The sequence below is a fragment of the Aptenodytes forsteri genome, unplaced genomic scaffold, assembly GCF_000699145.1.
Source record: "Aptenodytes forsteri isolate BGI_AS27 unplaced genomic scaffold, ASM69914v1 Scaffold426, whole genome shotgun sequence".
NCBI classification, from domain to species: Eukaryota; Metazoa; Chordata; class Aves; order Sphenisciformes; family Spheniscidae; genus Aptenodytes; species Aptenodytes forsteri.
In genome coordinates, this window is record NW_008794010.1 from 1,561,680 (window position 1) to 1,585,642 (window position 23,963).

General features: G+C 40.7%; 1 protein-coding gene across 7 annotated transcripts in view; it reads right to left on the bottom strand.

Annotated features, from left to right (window-relative positions):
- ZDHHC3 (zinc finger DHHC-type containing 3) overlaps positions 1-23,963 on the bottom strand; it is a 30,492-nt gene extending 6,529 nt beyond the window's left edge. For 2 of the 7 annotated variants that reach the window (XR_658135.2, XM_009290324.2), the window contains exons 1-6: positions 18,710-18,955; positions 12,355-12,684; positions 9,560-9,684; positions 6,212-6,308; positions 4,287-4,368; positions 2,368-2,498 (exon numbers count right to left, since the gene is read on the bottom strand). Coding sequence is in view for 5 of the 7 variants with exons in the window: in XM_009290324.2 (XP_009288599.1) it covers positions 2,368-2,498; positions 4,287-4,368; positions 6,212-6,308; positions 9,560-9,684; positions 12,355-12,660 (741 nt within the window). In the remaining 2 variants the exon portion in view is untranslated. Of the gene's footprint in view, positions 1-1,187; positions 1,360-1,861; positions 1,899-1,970; positions 2,499-4,286; positions 4,369-6,211; positions 6,309-9,559; positions 9,685-12,354; positions 12,686-18,709; positions 18,965-23,913 lie in introns of those variants that run through there. The other 5 variants (XM_009290336.2, XM_009290315.1, XM_009290305.2 and 2 more) reach the window with 5 other exon arrangements.

A 23,963-nucleotide genomic window follows, 5' to 3' on the forward strand; every position in this document is an offset into this window, starting at 1 on the left:
GTATGTGCTTTAATGGCTGAAAGCATTATGCGCTAACCAGATGGAAAAGTTTTAGAGGAAACCATTATAAGCTTGCAGACAAAAAAAACCAAAAACACAAACCCAAAGATAATCTCTATAATGCTCCCTGATTCACCAAGCAAGTTCAGGAAGTGCCCATGGCTCAGTGTAGCTAAGTCTACCTGGTGCCTCTTCATGTTTTATTAGAATCACTGCTAAAACATGCGTGGGCTGACAGCAGGGAGAAAGGGTTAAATAAGATACTGATTTGAGAGAAATCATTGGCATTGTTTAGTAAAGGTTAGAGGGAGAACAAAAATAAGCCATCAAGCAATCAGCTGAAACATTCACTAGTCAATCATTTTAAAAAAAAAAAAAAAAAAAAAGTATCTGTATTGTGTCTAAAACCCACAAAGTGAATTTGGTCTTCCAGGAAAGCTATGCCTGGCTGCCACAGAAGCAAAATGAACAAGCGCAGTCACTGGAGAGCACTACTCTTCCACGGAGAGCAACAGCAGGCAGATCACTTTGTTCTTTAACTTCGGACCTTTTGCAAGGTAAGCTTCTCCTGACCTACATGTCTCTCCCGTGCTACGGATTAATGTACTGTAATACATCTGTGTGTCTCAAATTACCGATTCTGGGAGCTCTGCAGAACACAACAAGGGTCAACTGCAAGAGTTGTGCTGATCCCTGGTAAATGTCACCTCTAGAGACGACAGCAGAATACTAGGGTTCTGGGTCCCTTCAGGCAGAAGAGAACCATCCCGGTGGGACAGAGTACACAAGATGGGGAATGAGGTCTCCCAGCGATCGGAAGAGGAAGGTGAGAAAGGGCAAGACACAGCCCTGTCTCTGAAATGTGAAGTAAAACGCTGCAAGAGACCACACCAGGAAGAATTTCACCTGGAAACATTCCTCTGCTCAAAACAGATTGCTTGCCAGACACAGCTAGCTCAATACTAGCAAATCAACAATGAGACGTTCCACAGAGCAAAATCCTTACTGGTACATATTAAAAAAGAAAACAAAAATGAAAACCCACAACCCAACAGGGGGAGACCATATTTCGTTTTTTATTTTAGATTGTGGCATTGTTCCTTTAACATCTATGAGTTCCCAGAATTTGAGGGGAAGGGAAAATCAGGGGACTTATTTGGGTGCCCAGCTGTAGGAAGCAGCTTCTAAAAATTCTTGACAGGTTTCAAACACTGAGAAATTCAGATGATGATTTCACAAGCAGCATTGCTAGTTTACATGCATTGATAAACTCAAGCTCAGCAGGATCTTGTTGTTCTTTATGACACTGTACTTCTTCCTGGGGCTCTCCCCAGCAGAAAGAACAGCTGAAGTCTTCCCCTGAACACAGAAGAGCCACAGTGTGAACATCAGCCTCTTGCAGAAGCCAAGCATTAAAAAAAGTACTGCAAAAAAGATTCGGGAGCGATGAGCTCTTACAGTCTATAATGCCAGTCATAGCTCTCCAAGGGCAGCAAAAATACCTATTCTAGCTTCAACTGGCCATGGGCAAACAAGTGAAGGGGAAGGAAAACTAAAGGAGGCAGGGGAGGAAAGAAGAGTTGTCACTCTTAAGACTATCACTTATCTTCAACCACTCCAGTTAATTCAGATATCTGAGCATGCTTGGTGAAGGCCGGCAGTATTTCACAAGCGTGGGAACATCCCCAAGAGTGACCAGCTTCATCTTTACAGAGTGGGCAAATGCAGGGATATATGATGGACTGCAACACTACTCTGCCATCTTTGAATTGGGGATGACATGGTGGCTTTGCAGCAGACTGTACCCAGCAGGTTTCCATGAGCCTACTCCACTACCTTTTCTTTTTCCCTCTGGCAAGAGTTTCTGAACTGTTTAACAAGCAGCTAAAACTGGAAATCTTCTAGACTAAAAGAAGTGTGTGTGTGTGTACATATCTATCTATATCCCTCCCCCACCTACTCATCTTGGCTTTCCAGCACATAAAGCTGTAAATAGTGACACCACGGGGAACACAGCTGAATTTCAGACATCACCAATGTAAAAGCACTTCATTAAAGGAAAAAGGTTCTCGAATCCACAGGGACAAATACTCTCTACAGAGTAGTCCCAGTTACCAATGCCTACCTTATCAGAGATACTGTCAACACAGCATCCCAGCCAATACATAGGTGTACACTACTTCTCAACGGTAACCTTCAGAGAGCACAACCCAGCACTGTGCTAGCTCAGTTTATTACATTGGGTCTTTCCTCAAAGGGTACACATACGTGAACTCCCCATGCAATGAAGTAAAACCCTGTACCCTTCACTGTTTATACAAACAGTGAGAGAGAGAGGGTAAAGGATAGAGTGCATGAGACACCCACCGTTTCATCAGTGCAGATGGAGTGTACTTGGGTCCCAAACATAACCGAGGTGAAGATGAGAAATAGGAGAGCCTCAAAACACAAGAGGATGAGAAGAATCACTGTAGTTGGCGGAGAGAAGGAACTGCATTCTGTGAAAACAAAACAACAGAGTTGGAAGGGGAGAGATCAGGTTATGCAGCAGCTGCAAAAGCCACAAGTTTTCCAGACTCAAACTGACAAAATAAATTATATGATCACCATTCTCAAAAAGGTGCACAGGGAAGCTCTGACATTCTTGAGGATATTCAACAATGAAATGATCACTCCTGCAAGTTTAAAAAAAAAGCAAACCCCCAAAAACCCCTGCAACACTTCAACAATGCAACTTTCTTTTCCACTTAGGTGTTTCCCCAGCACGTTGGATAGGACTCCACTCTACTCCATTTCACCTGTAGCTTCTCTCTTAAACCTTAACCTTAACGAATTTTCCACAGTGATAAAGTCCCATTAGAAATCTCAAGCTGGTGGTCAGGACACAAGGATAATTATTTCTGTAGCACCAACATAAAACCAGATTATGATTCCTTTCATAACTGCTCTAAGTCATAACCTAAAGGTGGCCAGATTAAGCCAAATTCTTATTTTTCCTCATACTCTACAGTGCCAACTCAGGCAAGAGCTGAAAAAAATCTGAGAAGGTAACTATAAAAGAGGAGCAGAAGAAAGGAAGAGGAAGGAAAAATGTTATAGGGCAAAAATCATCGTGCTGAGTGTTGTAAGTGTCAGAATATCTCCAGACTTTTCTGAAATCCAAGAATGAGTATCCCCAAAAAAACCTGTTTTTCCTCATGAGATGTTAAGCTTTAACAGATACACCATAATCAGGTCCTAACACAATCAGCACAAATCCAAGGCAGCTGGAACAACACATCCATCTCTCATAACTGCTCTGTTCTGCCACCTAAACCTGGGACAGGTGGGAAAGTGCTTCCCTCACAGATACAGGCTCTGAGAAAGCAGGCAAAGGAAACTCTCTCTTTTGATGTATCCTTCCCCTATGGCCCTGGCCACTATAGTCAAATCCAGACATTCTCAGTGACAGGTGGCAGCTGTTTTACAAAGTTTTGAACTGCAGAACAACCTTGTCAAATTCAGTTCATATGTGTAAATGTACCCATCTTCTGCAGTAGGATAAACTAAAACCGGTCATTATATTGAATGACACAACTGAAATTCCAAGAAAAACGAAGCTAATGCTCTTCCAAAAAAATCCACAAGCAGCACATATATCTGCACATGCGTTCTTTGGCTGTTTGACTCAGCATTACCTAGAGGATTTCCTATGTCCATCTGTGTTTTTAAAAACACATCTCAACTGGCTTTGTGAAAATTTACTCACTGGCTGCTCCAGAGTGAGGGCTGGGGGTGTTTTGTTGGTTGGTTGGTTGGTTTGTTTGTTGGGTTTTTTTTGTGGAAAGGAATTGTTTGTTCTTGTGAGGGTGGATTTTTGGATCTGAGTTAGCATGTTTTCCTGGCAGTCTTGCAAGAATGATTCACATTACCCTTTTAAAAAAAGCATACACATTCTTCTTATCATGTGTTGGCATTCAGGAAATTAGTGCTGCGCTCATGTCAACAGTAGGTTATTGTACACATATATCTAGATGTCTTTACATCTCAGCTTCTCCCTAGGCAGTATCAGGCTTAAGTTGAAACAGGACTTTTCAGGACAGAGATCCCAGCAGGTCAGAAAGAATTATGAAGTTCCAGGATTGATCATGGAAAAAAAAAAAAAAAAATAGAGATAGCGCAGCAGAGCCCAGATAGCATTCTTCTGAAACCAGGATAAAAGGGGTTGCCTTACAAGCAAACTACATTATAAGGTCTTATTCATAGGTTAATCTGGTATTTTAATGAGATATTTTGTTAGTACTCACTTGTCCAGTCTTCTTCAAAACAATACAAGAAGTGAAATCCCACCATGATTAGAGCATGCAGTGAAATCAGTGCTATATACATCTGAAAAATAAAGGATGTAATATAGGTATCAGGTAAGTTTAAAGACCAAAATGCTACACCTTCCAAACACTTTAAATAAAGCAAAGTTTTAAGACTTCAAAAAAAAAAACCAAACCACAAACCACCCCAAAAACCACCAAGCCCTCCCATCCCTGCTAAACAAGCACCCCGAAGCTGGCAAATGCCAAGACTACACAGACTCATTCTGGCCTTACTAACAGCTCTGAGTGCCCAGGAGGGAGACTGTTCAATTCAAAGCCAGCTGGACACAAAACCCAGCCTCCTGCACCCCAGCGCAGCCTTCCACACAGCTTACTCTCCTGTTCTCCGCTGAGTACAGCGCAACTTTCAGAGAACAGCAACCCCCTGACATCGAGGTATCATGCTGTCAAAGCTTACATCCTTGCCCTTGAGAACACTATAGTTTCCCAGAGAAACAAGCTAATTTGTTTTAACCGCAAAAAGCACTTTATCTGTTTTCCAGCATGAGTTTCAGAAAAATGATATTTTTTTTTTAGTAAGTATTTTTCCCTGAGGCAGACACTGGCACGGAAAGTTTCTCTCAAGCTTTAATACTTTGTACTTAATCCTTTTTGGTTTAAAGTAGGTCTTAGCTTTCTAACAAAAAGCTTTAAACTATATGCAATGCTACACATACACTACAATTTACCAAGACAGGGCTAAAAAGATGACTCTCCTGAACCTACAGACTCTGACAAAGGTCAGCAGATATTAGAAGTGAGAGAGATTTTGTTACAAGAAACCCCTGTGGAAGCAGTAAAAAGTGATAGGAGAGTATATTGCAAGTTGAACACGCTGCCGTTCTTTCACCTCCTCAGGTCTCAAAAAGAATAACCAAGAACAAAACCAGCAACCCTTATTTTGTTTCTCTCAACTACATTAAGTGTTTAATACAGCCTGCTTGAAAGATGATGTCAGTTTTAACAGAAACAGAAATCCTTTTGATAGGATTAAACCACCTAGCTCACTCCTCGTGGTGAAAAAAACCCTTGCTCAAGGGAAAGAAATGGGATTTGGTTTGTTCTGCAATCCACAACCTAACAAACCACACCACAGAACAGTAAGCCTTTCCTTTTAACTGAAAATCTCCCTCTTTTTACTTGGTAATATGAGAACATTCTTCCTTGAACCTACGGATGTCTCAAAAGATTTATTAATAAAACAGAGCATCACTGAAACTCAGCCTTGTAATGTTCACGCTACTCCCACGGGATATTTGCAGTTCACTTTGATGAAACAGCTTTCAACCCTTCCATAAATATGTAGTATTCAAGGTTGCACTCCTGTTTTCTTACTCACGATGCCACAGATATAGTACAAAAAGTCAAACACTTCCTTGGTTTTCAAGTATGAAAATAAACCACTTGCAAGTAAAAGGCGGGTAATTCTTGCCAAAGGGATGCAGACTTCCCACTCCTCGCTTAAGATGGGGCAACAGCTCTTATTATATGATCCCACACAGGTACTCATACAACTACAACATTTAGGAACCCTACATATGGCCTGGGACCCTACCAGCCACAGTACAGTGTAAAAGGATGGCCCACGCCTCAAAGAGCTCAACGCCACAATAAACCACTCGCATTACAAAATAGCGGCTGAACAACCTCACAAAACCCCGGCAAATAGTTCCCGTGATGCCCTTCCCCCCATTGCTGTGTTGTCTGTGTTCCCTAACTAGCAAAACAAAGTCTGCAATAGTTCCCTGTAAAGTTGTTCTGAAACAAGAAAAAAAAGAAAGCCAGCCTTCGGAGCTGCTTCACACACAGCATTTCAGTGCTGCCCACCGGACAACCTCAAACACAACTTGCAAAATACTTACTGTAAACAGTACAAAGTACTTCTGGTTATTCTCTCCTACACAGTTATTGACCCATGGGCAGTGATGGTCCATTTTCCGAATACACCTCTTGCAAACACTGAAAGAATACAGGTCTTTATTTATAGCACTTTTCATTCCAGGAATACAAGATTTCACAGGGATTTGGGGAACACAGAAATTAAAGGAAAGAATCAGAGGTGAAATTTGAACCGAAATAAATTTACTGGTCACCACATTTATATTTGTGGTTTGCTCACTTGACTATGTTTGTTCAAAATGAACCATACAATACCAAATCACCATTGTAAAAAATTAATGCCAAGTAAGACACATTAGCATAATATTCATATCAGTGGTTCTGCCAAAATATGGTTTGAACAATACATTCAGGCAGATGGAAAAAATCTGTCATTTAGTTTAGTTTTAACCTATTTGGTCTGTGAAAATGTCCACAATAAAAAAACAAACAAAACCCAGAAAGAGATGAAAAGCAGTAATGAATAAGGAGATTTTTCAGAGTTGCTAGTAACAGACTAAGGTTTATTTACTAACATTAGCTGGTAGCAGGAACTTGCAAAAAAGAAAATTAAATACAGCATTAGAAAAGATTCTTGACATCAAGGTAAGCCACATAGTAACATAAAACAGCTGTGGCAGTCAGTCAGGAAGACAGTACCACAATATACATTCAAGGTAAAATTAGATGTTAAAGCACTTCACAAAACCAGACTAATAAAATAAAAATTCAAATTCTTGCCAGCATGCACATTGTGGCTAGAAGTCAAATAATTAAAAGACTATTACTTTGTCTGAACATCATTCTCTTGCTTAGTCAGTAACTGCTTCAACTCACATAATAAAGGAAGTCTTTTTCTCTGCCGCTTTCTCATATGATAGGAGACAAAAGGCAGTCTCCTGATACCACATTGCACAAACAAGCACAGAAATCAAATATGAAAAAACACAAAACCCCAAAACAAACAATAGACCCAGAAAGGAAACAGCCATTCCAGAACAATTCTGGCAGCACTGAAAGAGAAAAGATCGAGGGCTCTACTAATTTTATTTTTCTTCTTATAACAAAAAAATATTTTGACCTTAATATAAACAATAAACTTCAACATCCAAATGCTTAAAGAAAACTCAAACACGTTCTTATGAGCACGTATGAATAAACAATAGAAAACCTCTCCGTCAGAACAGCTTTGCACTCACTCTACACGGTGGGAGGGGGTAATCCCCAAGGACACATGCTGCGCCTGAAAAACAAATGAGTTGCTATAGCCCTGATCCTAAATGAAAGGTTGGTCAGGCAGGCCCCAGCCTCTCAGCATGGGGCTAGAGGAAGAGCTGCTTCTCCTCAGGCAGGCACGGGTACCCTATTCCCTGCCAGCCCCAGGTGCAGTGGGCAACAAGAAAAGCCTTGTTTTGCTAGAATAAGCAGCTTGAAATGATTTTTGAGCTACATGGGGAATAAAATCAGCTGGCACAGTAAAAACAACTTATCTGCCAGATAACATCATATTTCATACAAAAAGTATCAATTACTGGTTTAAAAAAAAAGGGGGGGGAGAGGCGGGGCAGGTGGTGTAAAGCAGGGGGATGCCTCCCTGTGGTTTAATTTACTTTGTGAAGATGTGCACACACTTCCCTTGGGCTCTGAAACAGGTAAGTACCCAAGCAACCTCTTCAATTGCTCCTAGGTTCCAGTTCCCCGGAGGGACAACCTGAAGCAGCCAAGCCAAAGACAACCTCCGTGAAAGAGGTAGCAAAGACTGAGAGGAGAGTTTTTATTCCATGAATACATACCAAAAGGAGTTGGCTGAGAGGCATAACGTGAAACTAGCTGGTGGAAAAGGAAACTCAGAAACTAAGACTGAAACCTACAGGCAGCAGGGATTGCCCATACTCAGACATGCTCCCCCTGCTCAACCACCCAGCTTCCAAATGCTGGAAGGAGTAGTTTTCTGGGCATGGAGGACTCACAAAATAGCATTATGAATCAAAAAGCACTCTGGTCCCTCAGGCATACAGCTAGCAGTACCTCCTGCTGATGCGTATGCACAACCTTGATGTGTGAAAGTCCAATAAATCCCCCTACCCCACAAAAAAATGTTTGACTGAAGATTCTCAACAGCATCAGTGCTCAGTGGATCAGTTTCTCAAATCTTAATGTCTATAAAGTTATCTTAGAGCATAGAAATAAAGACCATGGAGATGAGGTTTTCTGTCTAACCAAAGAGTCTTTTTCATCTACCTACGCTGCGAGTCATCAGCAAGACGGCATTTTAGATGCAAAGTTTCATTCATAATTGAAGAAGTGTCAGAGGGGATTTTACAGTAGCATTAATAAGTGATAGGCACGATCACATTGCTCCTACTGAATAACCAACTCCTGATTTTGATTAAAATAAAACAACAACAAAAAAAGAAAAACATTTGCAAACTAAAGGTCTGAAAATAAATATGAAAAATGCAAACAGCAGAACAAGTTTGTTCAGCTCAGTACCACGTATTCCCCTCCCCACAAGACCCCTGCATGAATCACCAGTAACCGTGATAAGAGTTCTCTCAGTACGTATTGGTTTTTAAGTAGGTAAGGAAGGGACACCAGTGCAAACTCATTAACTACTTATTAGAAAGCAGGTTCACTTGTTTTAAAAGCAGAAGAGAATTTTAGGAAGTAGTTATTTTTTTGCTCACTGCCTTTAGTACTAAAAAGCTCACTACCAGTTACTTTCTTCAGGGAAGTTTATCCCACCAAAAAAAGAAAGGACATGACAGATCAGTAGGCATACTGATCTATCACAAAGCACAAAACAAAGTCACAGTACTCAAAGAAAATGTGGAAGTTGGAACTCTTAAAAAAATATATACAGTAACCTGAACTTTATTTTTAACTTAAATACCACTTCTAAATAGAATCTACTGTTAGACAAATGGGTTTGTGAATAAAAACAAAAATAGAAAGGACACTGACCTTCTGAGAGACATTACATTTCATGGATTTCTATGCATTCAGGTATATAATGTCTCTTTTTAAGTCACATTTACATGAAAATTTATGGAATGTCAATTACAGGTCTGGTGTCAAGGCAGCATTCATCTGAAGTGTTTCTCACTTTGCAAAAAGTGGCCCCAGCCTGCTACAGATGAAAACTTGTCAGAAAAGGCCTGAGATTTTTTCAGAGAAGCTTGAACGTGTCTTGCACTGTTGGCAACAGAATTTGGATGCCAATCTCTCAATTTAACCACTCAAGTCTCAGATTCCAATAACAATTTGAATCAAGGCACACTGGATAATTCTTGAGGTCTTGATAAAAGAGCAGTCCTCAGAAAAAACGTTACCTGCAGTGATGTGCTCTGTCAGGTTTGATGCTACAACACTTTGGGCACTTGTAAACCACCTGTCCTGGCTTTAGCTGTAAACTCTCGATGAACTCCTTTGTGGCATTACCTTTGGGTACAGCACCCTGCAGGGGGGAAAAAAAAAAAAATCAAACGAGAAGATTAACCTGTGGACGTTACAAGTGCTAAGAACAATAGGATTACTTAAAACTATGGGAGGGGAGGGAAGAGAAAGAAATAAAAACTTCCCTAAGATCCACAGAGTTTCAGGAAGAGCAAGATTCAGAAGAAAAATTGAAATGAGGTCCTAATATATGGAACCACATACTTAAACATCGTTTTGGTGGTTTTTGTTTTTTTAAACATCAGTAAATCCTCACTTAAGCAATTAGTCTTTTGTAATCCTATAGTAACCTTAAAATAGTTAAGAATCCTCATCCCTCTCTTCACATCTATCAACAAATTTATCACGCCAGTGTTTCATATCACAAACTGGAAACCACAGATGTTTTATTCCAGTAGAAGCAGCTACTTCTGAAGTATCATTGTGTACATTGTGTACATTAAGAGATGCTGGTAAATGCCTCATGTATTTATAGCTATGCTTCCATTGTGCATTTGTTATTTAAATTAGGGTTTAACATTCAAACAGTGAATACTAAGAATCCTCCCACCTGAATAAGACTAGGCAAAACACTCTTAGCTGTGCAATTCCCACTTTAAAATATGTCTTTGAACAGGTAACGTATTGCTGCTGCAGGAGCCTCAGTTCAAGAGTTTCTAGCCTTTCTCGGGCTCCAAAAAAAAAAGTCATGAAATGTGCTGTATGAAATCGGTGCTGGTACACTGGCACAAATGCACCTCTGTGGATGTATGGCTTTTATACTGAAATAAAACCAGGGATGTAATATTTTAACAGATTTCTGATGGAACAGTCTCTTTTTAACACATCTATACAACCTCCCAACAGCAATAAACAGGAACAATACACATCAATGAGAGAACTGCACGTTAAACCAGTACTATAAGGCTTTCTTGAGCAATCTTCGGGTTTTTCCACAGAAACCTCCCAAGAGGTCTGCCCAATTTAAAAATTACCAAGACCAATTTCCACAAAATGCTACAACTCATGTTCTCTCTCTTTAGTATGCAGCAAAGCTCAAAACCTTAGGAATGTTTTTAGCAAGAACCCACAGGAAGCAGTTCCTGAAAAGCATGACACATGCTATCAATTCTGAAGAATTTAGGTGTTCATTTATTTATAATAAGAGTTCTATTTGTTTGCCTCAGCAGTGCTTTCTGTTTCATTCTGATCCTGGACATGCCTCTGGTTCTCCACGTCCCGGCAGCTTCCTTCATCCCTGACTCGCACTGTTTGCCAGATACTGCTGCATCCCCTCACTTTATCTTCCCTCCTCCATTTTGTTTAGCTGACTTCCTCATTAAAAAAAAAAACCAAAATCCCACTGGCTCTCACCATCCACAAACAAAAATCCCATCACACACTAGGAATTAACATATCTTTTCCCAATTACTTTGCATAGAGATTGTATCTGCTTCTCCAACACTGCTTGCCCAGCCTGCTTCAGAATACAGCTTTTGTTTCAGAAGAGTTCCTGCTAACCCTGCAAAATAATTCCAGCGACCTGAAGGTCCCTAGGCATTAAAGCCACACAACATACAATAATTAACGACAACAAGAACCCCTAGGATATAAACTATATAACAAACTGCTGCAACCTTCTATTCCTGAGTCCAATGACCAGAAGTTTCAGAGCCTCAACTCAACTGCTTACAGTTCTGCCCAGCAGCAGTAGCGTGCAATGAATCAGTCTTTACCATAAACTGTGAAACTACCCAAAATCAAGCCATTTCTGCAGTGCTGTGGCTTCTGGGAGAGCTGGCAACTAAGAAACAAAGATTACACTTAAGTTTTAATGGCACCTAACAAGGTTTCAAGTAGGAAATGACATTTGGAAGGAATACTTAAGTATCAGAGGCACACCACCATTCCCAACAGCAACAAGAACATGCAGGAGGAAGGGGCCAAGAAGAGTCCAAGCTTGTTTTTCCTTCCACTGACTAGTGGAGATGGGGTTTTGAACTGAATCTACTGTCCAGAGGTTATTAAGCAAAATAAACCATCACAGGCCACTCAGAACAAGCATCATGGTACTAAACTGTATCTTCTCGCTAGCTGAAAGACGAGAAAGCAGCAGACCAGATCTCTCATAAAGCAATGTCCTACGGAGACATACAAGGGGGTCTTACAACCCTGACGCTTCCCGCCTGCCTAAGAACTGTCAGCTCTTAGCATGCTCACATAGTATTTATTTCAGCATGGTTCACTAAACTCAACTAAATCACTAGTATGAGAGATGGTAACATGGCTTTTCAAAACAACACACGTTCTACTCCATTCTGCTGAAGCAATACGTGCCAAGGCAGACAACCAAAACCAGCTTTTCCAGCTTTCTTGTTTGTCAAGACACAACAAGCCACAAACATGAGATCTGCCACTGGGGAGAAAACAGCGTCAGAGAGAAACACTCTCCTTCCCAGTGCAAAAAGAAGAGCTGCTCACACAATGGGAATCTAAAGCTGGGTCCTTGACTTTGCATCTGACTTGAGTGGGATGAGAAATTAGCATACCACATCAGCAGCCTCACTCAGCAGGCTGACACACAAAAGTTACTTAAATCTGCCGCTCACTTGGCAACTGAGTTACCCAACATCTAGCAGACAAGAAAAACACCGCCTGTTTCTTTGAGACATATATAGAGAGAGATACTTACTGGATCTGTCAGCATAGCACGAAAATGTGAAGCCAAAGCGAGGAAAGCCAAGGTGTTGAACAGTGTGCCATTGATGACACTATAAACATAATCCCTCGATGGAACTAGCATGACAAGAAGAACTACAAAGTCGGCATAGAACACCAGCATCCAGGTAACGACAGCACATGCAATACCACAGCCATCTCGAATAAACCACATTGTTCCCAGGGAAGCGTGGCTAGGAGGTGGAACACACTTTTCTGGCTGGAGGTATTCAGGTTTCCTTTCAATATCTCTGAAGCGGTGGACTGGAGTAATCATCATAGGCTATTATGTCCATACTTGCATCTGAAAGAGAGTCAGAAACAGTGTTCACTGCTTTGCAAGACATGTAGACCTCCGTTCGCATAATGGCATGGGGATCACGTGGGAAATTCCAAATTGCAGAAAGTGAGTTGAAAAAGCAAAAAAGGTAAATAAATCAAACACAAAATAATGGATTTTGAAACCAGACTCTTGCGCTTATCAGAACACTTCTTACTCAGAAGACTCTCTAAGTGCTTTCAAGACTTGCTTAATTACACATTAAATCCACCGGTGTGCCACCTCCACTCCCCCCAGAGGAAAGGCGACAAGTGTTTTAATGAAGAGAACAGTGATCAGGTAGGTGCCAACAGGAGCTGCCACAGCAGGAACTGAAGCAAGAACTGGACACTGTCATGTGAGGAAAAAAGTAAAGACCTGGCACAGCTGGCAGGGTCCCTTTTTGCTGCATCAGACCTGGGGAAGGGAAGGGTCTCTCCTACAGATACTGGGAAGCTTAGCAAGTGGAAGAGGTTTCCTTTCTCCTTATCCATTGATGCACCGCTTTGGGGTAAAACTGCAAAAACAAACCACTGTGAAGCTACAGTGGCAGGAACTGCTGAAGAAGCAGCAGACCAGGCAAAGATCTTGATAGGAATTTCTAGTCTTGCCTGGAGGATGCTCTTCCCGAACAACAGCTGTCTCCCACTCTCACCTCCTCCCTTGGCTTTACGTCCCTCTTAAGTCTTCTACTTTGCCATGCTTCTCCCACCACCTTTGCTCCATCCCTCGATGGCATTCATTTAACCTGCCCTTTAACATTCCTAGCCAAGTCCACTCCACTGCAATAAGGGCACTAACATGACGCTGCCGTCGCCCCGTCCTCCCCATCTCTGCAGGCACCTTGCCCATCCAGAAGGTAAGGTCCAGAAACTGTACTACACCAGGTATGCACGGTGCTTACTGTAGTCTCAGTGTAACTCTCACCAAACGTAGGCATTTGAGAAAACAAAAAAGGTGCTCATAAGACTTTGGCAGGGGATCAATCAATCTGCACTGTGAACTTACACCACTCAGTGTTAGAACACACCTGGAATGCTACACTTTGAAAGCGGCTCTTTATACACCCAGCAACTTCTTCCAAAGACACTTCTTAACAGAGTATTTGCACAATGCTGTGAACGCTCAAAAACACTACAACCTCTACATAAAGACCCACCTTCTACAAAAACGGATACAATAATTTTACTACCAAATACACTGAATAGCATATACCTGAACAGAAGGGTTCAACCTCCTCGTATGTCAACATGTAAGGATTATTCTCACTGCTTTGCAAAAAATAGAGTGCATTTTTCCATTTTAATTCAAAGAGAGACAATGTTCACCATTAATTATGTTTTCTGCCAGAAAAGTTCATACTGAAGCTATTTTTGAGTTTAATTGTTAAAGAAGTGACACTGTTGCCTAGACAAAATGGATAAATTTTATAGAAATTTTATAGTAAGAGGATCGCAAACATACCTAGGACCTTAAATTTCTCTCAAAACTTTTATGGCTAAGTTCTGTCAAGTTCAAGGGGAAAGCTCTATTTTGCATAACACCAACCTAAATGGAGACACTATTGCCCCTACCTAGATAGGGAAGGATGGTAGCTTGCTTTCTAGTTGTTATTTCAAGAGGACCAAATTCATAAAGGACAATTAGTCTTTCACAGCCAAAGATGAAGGTTATTAATGAGCAGGATGATTAATTACATCCAAGCACAAAAGTGATGAGCTTGTGCATGTTAGTGCAAGTGACATGGAAGAGAGGTGACTGGAACTGCTAGAGCCACAGTGAGAGGCCAAAGACAGGAGCACAAAGTTTCTAGGTGCACAGAAGTGGATGAACCAGGCCATTTACAATATTTGTTTTCTAATATAACTGGTATAAATAAACTAGAAGAATTAGGTATTTTCTTATATTTCTGCTTTGAGCATTTAGTATGCTGCCAAGTGAGAGAGTTTAAGATGTTTTATGACTCTGAAGAAAGTTGCATGGATTAATGTTAAAGCGTATCAGTCTTATCTTTATACATACTTCACACAGAACAGAAAAATCAAGATAAAAATGTGCACATGCGGATCTCATTTACTTTGGCGAGAAAAAAAACCCAAAACCTGTCTCCTCCTCATTCACAAAATTCACATACCACACTGTAATTACTTCGTATTTTAACCACAGCTATAGTTTAGCCTCATGACTCCTGATACTTAGGGAGACAAGCTATGTAATTTTCAGAAACAGTAATTACCCAAACAATCTGGTGGTCTGCTTTCACATATATCTACACCTACTAGTAAATCCATACCTTTTCCCCAGTTTTTCACAACTTCTGTAAGGACGCTTATGTATGCACATATTCACACAGACTCAACACGTATTTTAAAGACCCAATCCCTCCCCTCCCCCAAGGAAACAGGTTAACCTTCACTGCATTATTTAATATTCTTATTAAAATTGTTATGCTGGTTTGCCAGCTCAAAGTAAAGCTGACATTATTAAAGACTCATGCCTGACAACAATGTTTAGTTGACAGCAACATCATTTTGCATTAAAAAATAAGAAATAAAACAGTAATTTAGGTGTTCAATTTTCAAACGAAAGTCTTAGACTTGACACATCAGGTGCAGTAACAAGCTGGGATAGTCCTGAACACAGACTTTTGGGATTTTTTGCCTAGACTCTGAGCCTTCCCCTCCCCCCCCCCCGAGGTTTGTTTCCCAAAGCAAAGGAATGAAACGGTCACAGGAAAAGCAAACTCCTGTTTAACAGTGGAATTAGTTTTACAAGTCACCTTAAGGTCAGTAATTAGTAGAGAGTGACTGAAAGCTAGACAATTACATAGTGATGAAAACTGTGGGTTTAGTCCTGAACAGTGCACTTCAGCAGTCAAATAAAGATTCATCTCTCTTGCAAATGCAGGAAGTGGTTTCACTCCAGTAAGAGTTCTACAGCTCTCTCAGAAATTAGTGAGCTAAACTGAAGGGGGAAAAAAAAAGCTATTGCTGTGGAACCGTCTAAGGAGAAACTGGAAGGAGCCTTGAGGCACCTCAGTCTGAAAGTCTGGGGACTTGTTTCTGCAGTGCAGTAAGGAAGCGGTTAAGAGGACACAGCTCAGGCCTCCAATTCTGACTTCTGCCTGGAGGACAAATTTGTTATTTAATGCACTTTGTTATTTAATGCTTGCTTTAGAGGCATCATCAGGTGACAAAATGAAAAATCAGTAATCATTATTTGAGAAATACATATGTGTTTTAGTGTACATTAACTTAGAGTGAAGTTACAAGAGCCTGGAGTCTCAGCTTCTCTTCTACATGACCTGGGTTTTGTTTTTTTTTTTTTAATTCCTTGTTCTTACATACACAAACATCTGTTTTTGTTTATGTTGTCCAACCTGGTATTTTCATATAAACAATACCCCCCAAAAAAAGACTGTAGGGGGGAGGAAGCAGTACCTTGCCCTTACTGGCCTGCCCTTGACTCATGCTGCATATGAACTTAATTTATAACACACAGATGGAGTATGTCGGTCCCTCCTGCTCTGGAGCAAACAATATGTAAACAATGAAGGCAAAGGGCTTAAGGACTTAATCAGGGTGTCAGGCTACAAGAGAGGCCACTAGGTAAGTGTGAGACAAAATGACAACACACAGATCAATTTAGCTTAATGACATGTCAGAGCAAAGACTTTTTCTTGGTTTTTATCTGGAAGGCATTTGGCATTAATGGAATAATCAAAAAAACATGTAATATACAAATTAGAAATGTAAATAAACCAAATTAAAATCCACTTCCTGCTACAATGAACACTTAAAATATGCTATTACATCCTATATAAATGAAGTAACTGCCTTTTGACCTGCCATAAGCCATGTCACAAAATCTATTTTTTAATGGCCTGTGACCGCCAAAGAATGCATTAAGAATGAACTAATGAATGATGTGGGCCTTCACCCAATGTGTACCTGAAAGCTACCTGAGGTTCTGATGTTATAAAACTTACACCCAGCTTAACGCCATCATCATTGTCACCCAGCTGATTTTCATGCAATTACTCATGCTAGTGAAGTCAAGCACATGGGTATGACTTGCAAAACTACAGTATTACTATGTACATTGTAACAATTTCCTCTATTAGAAGTCCATTAACATTAAACTTTAGGAAAAGGTTACATTTTGTCATATGAACCAAGTGAATTTCAAGTTCTGCCAATTATATGAAAACAATTCTGAAAAAAAAAAAAAAAAAAAAGAATGAGTCCATGGCAGATCATGTGCATTTTTTGAGGTTTTCAATTTGGGTTTTCACATACTTTAAAGAGATACTTCAGAACAGCTTTTATGACACACACAGAACCAGAGTTCATTGACAGTATTTTGAGAGCTGGCAAACAACACTAAAGTTAACTTTTTATCGTCATCAAAAGGAAGCAAACATACGTAACCAGTCATGTTATATTCACAACAGCTAAACTAAGGCCATCTAGATCCACAGGACAGGATGTCCCTTTAAATAAAACCAAAAAAACCTAGATAGACAGATAGATAGAAACTGCAAGAGAGTTCATTTTGAAGTTTATTTCATTTTTTCTGTACATAAAACTGCATTGATTAAACATTGCATATTTAATCTTCCTTTGCAACAGAAATGAGAGAAAGTGCATTTTTTTAACTAAGAGGATATTTACCTATGCTTCTCCTGCCACACTTTCATACAGCCCAAATCTAACAACAAGCCTGTCAAGACTTGCCAAAGCAAGTTCTAGCAGGGATAATAAGGAAATAGCAGTATTCATATATTTTTTCCTAATGGCTTCTGCAAAGCCTAAAAAGCTTTATCTGATCAGGAGTGGAACAAAACAGCCCAGCTATGCTGAGAATTTTTGGCAGTCTCCTACAGATTCATCCAGATATCCATCAGCATGGCAGTTTCTAACCCCTGGTTTACAAAACCTTGGAGGGTCAATGGGACATTTCGAACAGGTCTGTGAAAGGCAGCTAAAAAAAGGAAGCCTATTATTAGCAGACTTAAATTTGCTAGAGAGAGCTGTACTTCCATTGGAATATTTTCGGGACTCCACACATGGTTAAAAAAACCCCAACAACAACAAAAAAAACCCAAACAAAACAAACCCAACCCCAATCACGTCAAAAACTACTCCTCTCAGGTTAAAATGGCAAAAGCAACAGGGAAGGATCAGGCACGGGGCTTAACACTGCACTGACGGGACACCCGATGACTCAGATCAAAATGTCACAGGGCAAAGTCAATACTGCTAGCCCTACTCCAGCCACCCAAGGAGCAGGGTAACTGGATTATGCCCAGTGCAGATAATTTTTCATATTTCTTCTGGAAATTCAGGCCACATTAAGGAGTACAGTTTCAGCTTAAGTACTACATTACCAGCTACGCATTTGCTTTTAGCAAGAGGCTCATAAACGTCTCGGATTCCCCTGAACCCTTTGGCTACTGAAGTCATGCAATTTCAACAGTTTCAGTTCCCATACTGAAGAAAAATGGCATAAAGAAATCAGAATGTGAATTATATTAAATCCATTAAAAATAATCTTTAAAAATTACAAAGCTTAAAACAAACTTGTGTTTTCCGAGACTAAATGCACAGGCTTGGACTACCTGCCTTGCAAAGGGGGATAGAGAGCACACAAAACCAGACGGTAACCCAGTTATAACATTTTTCTATACCTGAAGGCAGTAAGTGGCTATATTACAATGTTGCTTTATAGTCACAGTTTAGAAAACCATCTACATCATTAACTATTTTGATGACTCATGATTCATTATTTTTTATTTTTTATTTATTTATTTATTATTTTGAAGAGGCCATGCGTGAACAAGACCTTAGTAAAAATGGATCACACTAAAATCACATTTTTATTATTTTTATTAGAAGCATCTTATTAGAGGGCAAGATTTAATTGAAGTCATGCATTTCTGAAGAATACATTTGAACAGGAGTATGAAGGGAACTTCTCCCTTAGGAGAGCAGGGGGAGGTGGAAATTACCTCAAAGACATCTGTCAGATCTAGAAACTCCATCCTGAGGGCCTGGATCGGGCTGAGACTGACGGGCTCAAAAGAGACGCAGCCACATAAGGCACAAACTCCACAGCTCTCCTCTCATTTACATCAGTGCAAACAAGAAGCAACTTCAACAGTGCCAGAGGAATTCCATTAGTAGAACTGTAAGGAAAATAAGGCCATTTTTTCTCAATTAAAACCATGGTTTTTTTCCTGTCCTAATGTTTGTGGTACGCAATCTCTCAGGACAGATAGTAACAGCTTCCTGGTTAATGTCTATATCATTTCTGTTTAACTAATGGATATGTATTGTATAAATAAATTATAATGCAATAAAGACTGACCTAAGAGTTTGAGTTATCTGGTAAGCAATTGCACCCTCACCTACAAGGCCTGTCAGCTGCTAGTCTGAGCAAAGGAGAGGAGACAAAGACAATGTAGTTACTGTCCAAGGTACAAAAACACTGGACCGCTATGGATGAGTGACAAAATTGGGGCAACATCTAGGAACAGGACACAAGTCACAAGGGCAGTAGAGACTAAGGTCAGACTCAGACCTGACTTGGTCTGATCACAAAGTTAGTGATCTTAATAAGCTTTTGATCAGAGATGGAAGGTACTTCATAAAACTGTCATTAAGTACGAACCATTACAAAATAACTTATGATAGCTTTTTAACTATCAGAGCTGCAAGGGCAACAGAGAAATTCTGTCACTCCAATCTTACAGTTTCCCGATAGACTAAATACACACAAGCTACTTAACTTATGTAAAAAGAGAAATATCAATCCTGAACATATAAATACAAACCAGCGTTGTGGCATTCCCACCTATCTGGAGTAAGTATCAGAAGGAAAGAGCAATCTTGCAGAAGGGCCTGCACTGGGAAACAGAAAACAACAAATGGAGGTGTCATGCTTTCCCACAGCACTGCAGTTATCCTGAATAGACAGCCTTATGAGAGACAAACCAGGAGAAACTGTCCTGGTCTCCTAGACAGCTTTGTGATTTTGATGCTGACTCAGGACTTAAAACAGCAAGCCACTGGATTAAGGGAATTTAAGTTCTCAGTTTGCCCTATATCAACTTTTAAAAAAAAAAAGAAAAAAAAAGAAAAAAGGGAAAGACAAAAATTAAAGGGGGAAGGTTTGTCTATACAACTGGTATTATTTTTAGCATCTATTTTAAAAACTACACTGCTTTCATGGCAAAAGGAACATATTTTCCACAGAAGCAGAAAAGAGTTGCAGCTTTAAAGTTTTAATCACAGTAAGAAGCTGGCAGAACCATCCTAGTCTAAAAAAGTATTCTGAGTATTATCTTTCAAGGCAGAAAGAGTACCTTAACTATCAGGCATACCTTTTCACGCAGGTGGTCTAACCCAGGATTTGGCTCTCACCTGCTTCTGCTACAGCCCTCCCTTCACAAGCATGAACAAGTCACTCAGTCTCTCCGTATTTTATTCCCCCACTTGTAGTTTACACTTCTTCCCTACCATATAGGGGTAGGGAAGATACAGGTATGAAGGCTGTAAGGCATTTAGATTTTAAATCTGAATACTACACCTAAGCAGGTATCTAAACCAAATATAGAAAGACACAGGGCATAAATTAAAATAGCGCATTAATAAAACAGGGACCAAAAAAATTATCACCTCTACCCTGAAAAGGCCTGAAGTGAAAATGATGATTGTCACGATCCACCTCTGCGATGTTAAGAGCTAGCCTAGAAGAAACCTATGCTGCTACTTCAGAGAACTGGAAAAACCTGCAGGTTCAAAGTTGCTGTATGTTAAAGCTTTTGAAATACAGTAAAGAACTTCTGAGCTAGCATTACAAGCACAAGTGATCCCTGTCTCCATAAAAAATACAATTTCTGTGTGTAAACATTAATTTTGTTATCCTTTGAAATACTGAGAGTTGGAGACCAGACTAACTGCAATACATAGTATATTGCTTATCTATTCTATGCTATATTGGACATCAGTGATTCAAGTAGTCATTGCAAAGACGACGTATATCACATTACTATCTCCCTTTATCGCCTGCTATAGCCCTCTGATCTCTGTATCTATGGTATGGTACTACTGCCTTCCTACTAGGATTGTAAATGTTTCATTGTCTTTTTTTTTTTTTTAAATAGCATAGTACTTCACAGTACCTTTATTCACTCTTACTGTTTCAACTTGAGCCCATTTGTTTTAACTTCTGCATGCTGCACCACGTTTAAGATTGGTTGCCCCTGTCAGTTCTCCATTATTGCAAAACTCACAGCCGAATTTCACAAACATGCCATCCACCACCGGGCTAGCAGCAAAAACATCAACAAGGGCCTTGCATTTCCTCCCATTCAACATTCCTCTCTTGTCCAAGGGTATTAACACTGAGTTTTCTGTGTCCTTGTTTTACTTGCTGTTACAGCTCTTCAAACAGCAATTCCCAACATTTTTCTCGCTGAACCCTGCTGCTGTAGCCTTCCTTCTCGTTTCCTTACTTTCCCACCCCTATCCTCTGCTTTTTTTTTTTTCTTCTCCTTGCACTCCTACTCCTTCTCCTGTAACAGCACCAGTTCTGTATGGTCACCTTGTAACCTGGTGGGATTAAGAGATATGGGGCTATAAACCTAAATAAATCTCTCTCCAGTCTCCAGAAGCACTCCCAAGCACCCCCCACCCTGGGGGCACAGCCAGAAGCAGGTGAAAGGAGTTAACCTGCCAGTGCTCCTGTGGAGCAAGAGCCAGCACCTAGCTGCACCTTGCACCTCACTAGCTGGGAACTGCTGCTGTATGAGGAGGCCTTTGGCACCCACAGCCTGCAGAGGCAAGCTGGCTCACTCTTTTGGACTCCCTCTCAAAAGGACGATGTGTAAACTGTTACTGGCAGACTTGCTGCACTGCAGTTCCAGTCAAGTTACAGGCTATCTTTTTTTCTTATTGTCTGCACAACCCAGGAAATATGCAGCTCTAATTAGGAAAGTTTTAACTTCTCATTTTCTCTAATGCAACCTTAAGTTTCAGATTAGTTAGATGCACAAGTCAAATACAATGTTCCAGGTACCATCGTTCACATCTCATTTGCTTCAACCAGCTAAGCACAGGACAGGGAAAATAAAAACTGACAACAAGCTTTCCTATGTTGTCATATTTTACATTACCTGCTGTCTTCTCTCAGGAAGGCAGAAAAACTGTATTCCAGAATACCACCCTAAGAAAAAGGTCATGTCTACACCACAGAGGGACCAGAGAAAACCGTAAGCTCAGTCAATTAACATCTGCAGAGATTGGCTGAGCTACAGCCAAGCCATTTTCAGACTGACACCAGTATGGGTTCCCATTACCTACCCTGTAGTCTCCTCTACAGGAAAGAGAGCCCATTATAGGTGTATGGGAAATGTCTGCATGAGCACGCTTCATGGCTGCATGAACAAGTTTCCCTGAAATAATGCAACACATGGGTTTAAACTGCATTGACTAGGCGACACTCCTAGCTCCTATTCTGTTTGAGAAGCACAGCAACCCACCCATCAAGAAAAGTAAATTCCTATTAGATAGAAAAAAGAGATTCACCAAAGCTGACTTAACATTGCCCAGGCTACATGCGCACTATCAGACTATCAGTTGTTCCCCTTTGCTGACACAAAGAAACTGCCCAGAAAAGACACATAACTACTTGGGCACAGCAGACCAGCACCTGCTGAGGAGTTAAGCATTCATCTTCTTGCAACCTGCTCCCAATAGCTGCATTAAATTACATTTTGACATTTTTGTCTACTACCAAACAAGCAATTTCAAATAGAAATACACACTCTGCCTGTAAGTACAATACTTAAAATGAAAACTAAAAAGGAAGCAGAAATGTATGCAAAAATACCCAGGAAGTGTTAAATGTTGCAACAAATATTTCAGCTTTTAGGCAGACCTTACATTTGTCCTTTTATTAACCTATAACCGCACACAGCTTCTGGTCACACCTTCTAAATCTCAGTGAGCATTCAGTCAAACGCAACTTACTACCACAAGCAGCTCCCATTGGTATGACAAATACTATTACATCAGTGAGAGAGCACTAAGAGCTACGCTGACAGAGTCGTAGTGTTTGAAGGACCAGATCTTTATTGCACATGGGGCTGCATTTTCAAAGACATATGAATTAATGTGTGGCTCGCCTTATAATGACTCTTATCACTGAAATGCCTGTAACACTATACAAAAGACTTACTTGTTGCTTTCACTAAGCGAAGAAAAACACAGTACTCACCAAAGCCTTGCTATCTACACTACCAGGCATTGGAGGCAGTTACTCAACTGCACCCCGCCAGCCCCTTCTCTGGGATTCCACTGTATCAGAACGACCATCCGAATTTGGGCTCCTTTCCTACAGATGCGACATTGCACACCTTTGCTGTGTCAGGAGTCTGGCACACAATCTCTTTCTCACACCCTGAAAAATATAGTTTATCTTTTCTGAATCAGGATCAAAGGAAAGAAATATAAACAAGCTCTGCTGTCCATCCAGCATCCCTCACTGGCACGCAGGCAGCAGGAGAGCGCACCAGAGACCAGACTGCTGCTTCCTCCCCCGTGCCTATGTTTTCTGTTTTCTTGAAGATTGCTTTCCAATGAGCCATTGTGAGTGCTCACTTCTTCCTAAAAATTACTTGTCAGAAGTACTCCAGTAATACTTAGAAGCTGCTGTTTAGAAACGGTCCAGATTACTTCCCATTAACATGTAACTCACCATCTATTTCAACCAAACCCGGCACAGTACAGCGCCACGATTTCAACACAGATTACTCCTGATGCTCAAGTCGCAACTGCCCTACGGTCCCATCGGACAGCCGCAGTCAAACGCTGGGTGACCACGGCCATCTCTGAAGCGAGAGGGTCCGCTCCACTGTCCAGCCGCTCGCTGATGGATATGTTTCATCACTGCAACTCATTAACAGATTACAGGACCCCGTTTCATCACTGCAATTCAGTAACAGATCTCAGGACCCCAAGGAAATTGCTGGAGGCTCCGATTTTAAATTTCCTGCCGAGGCGACATTCCGCTGCTCTGAACGGCCCCCGGAGCAGACCTAAATCACGTATTTAGCCCAGTATTATTTAACATATTTAGCCTCGCAGTATTGAAAGACCAGCGCTGGAAGCCGGCGGATCGGACGGAGGCGAGGAGCGAGCGGGAGCCCACCTCCCCTTTTTCGACCGATGCCAACAGCTCCAGGAGACGCCGCTGCGGGA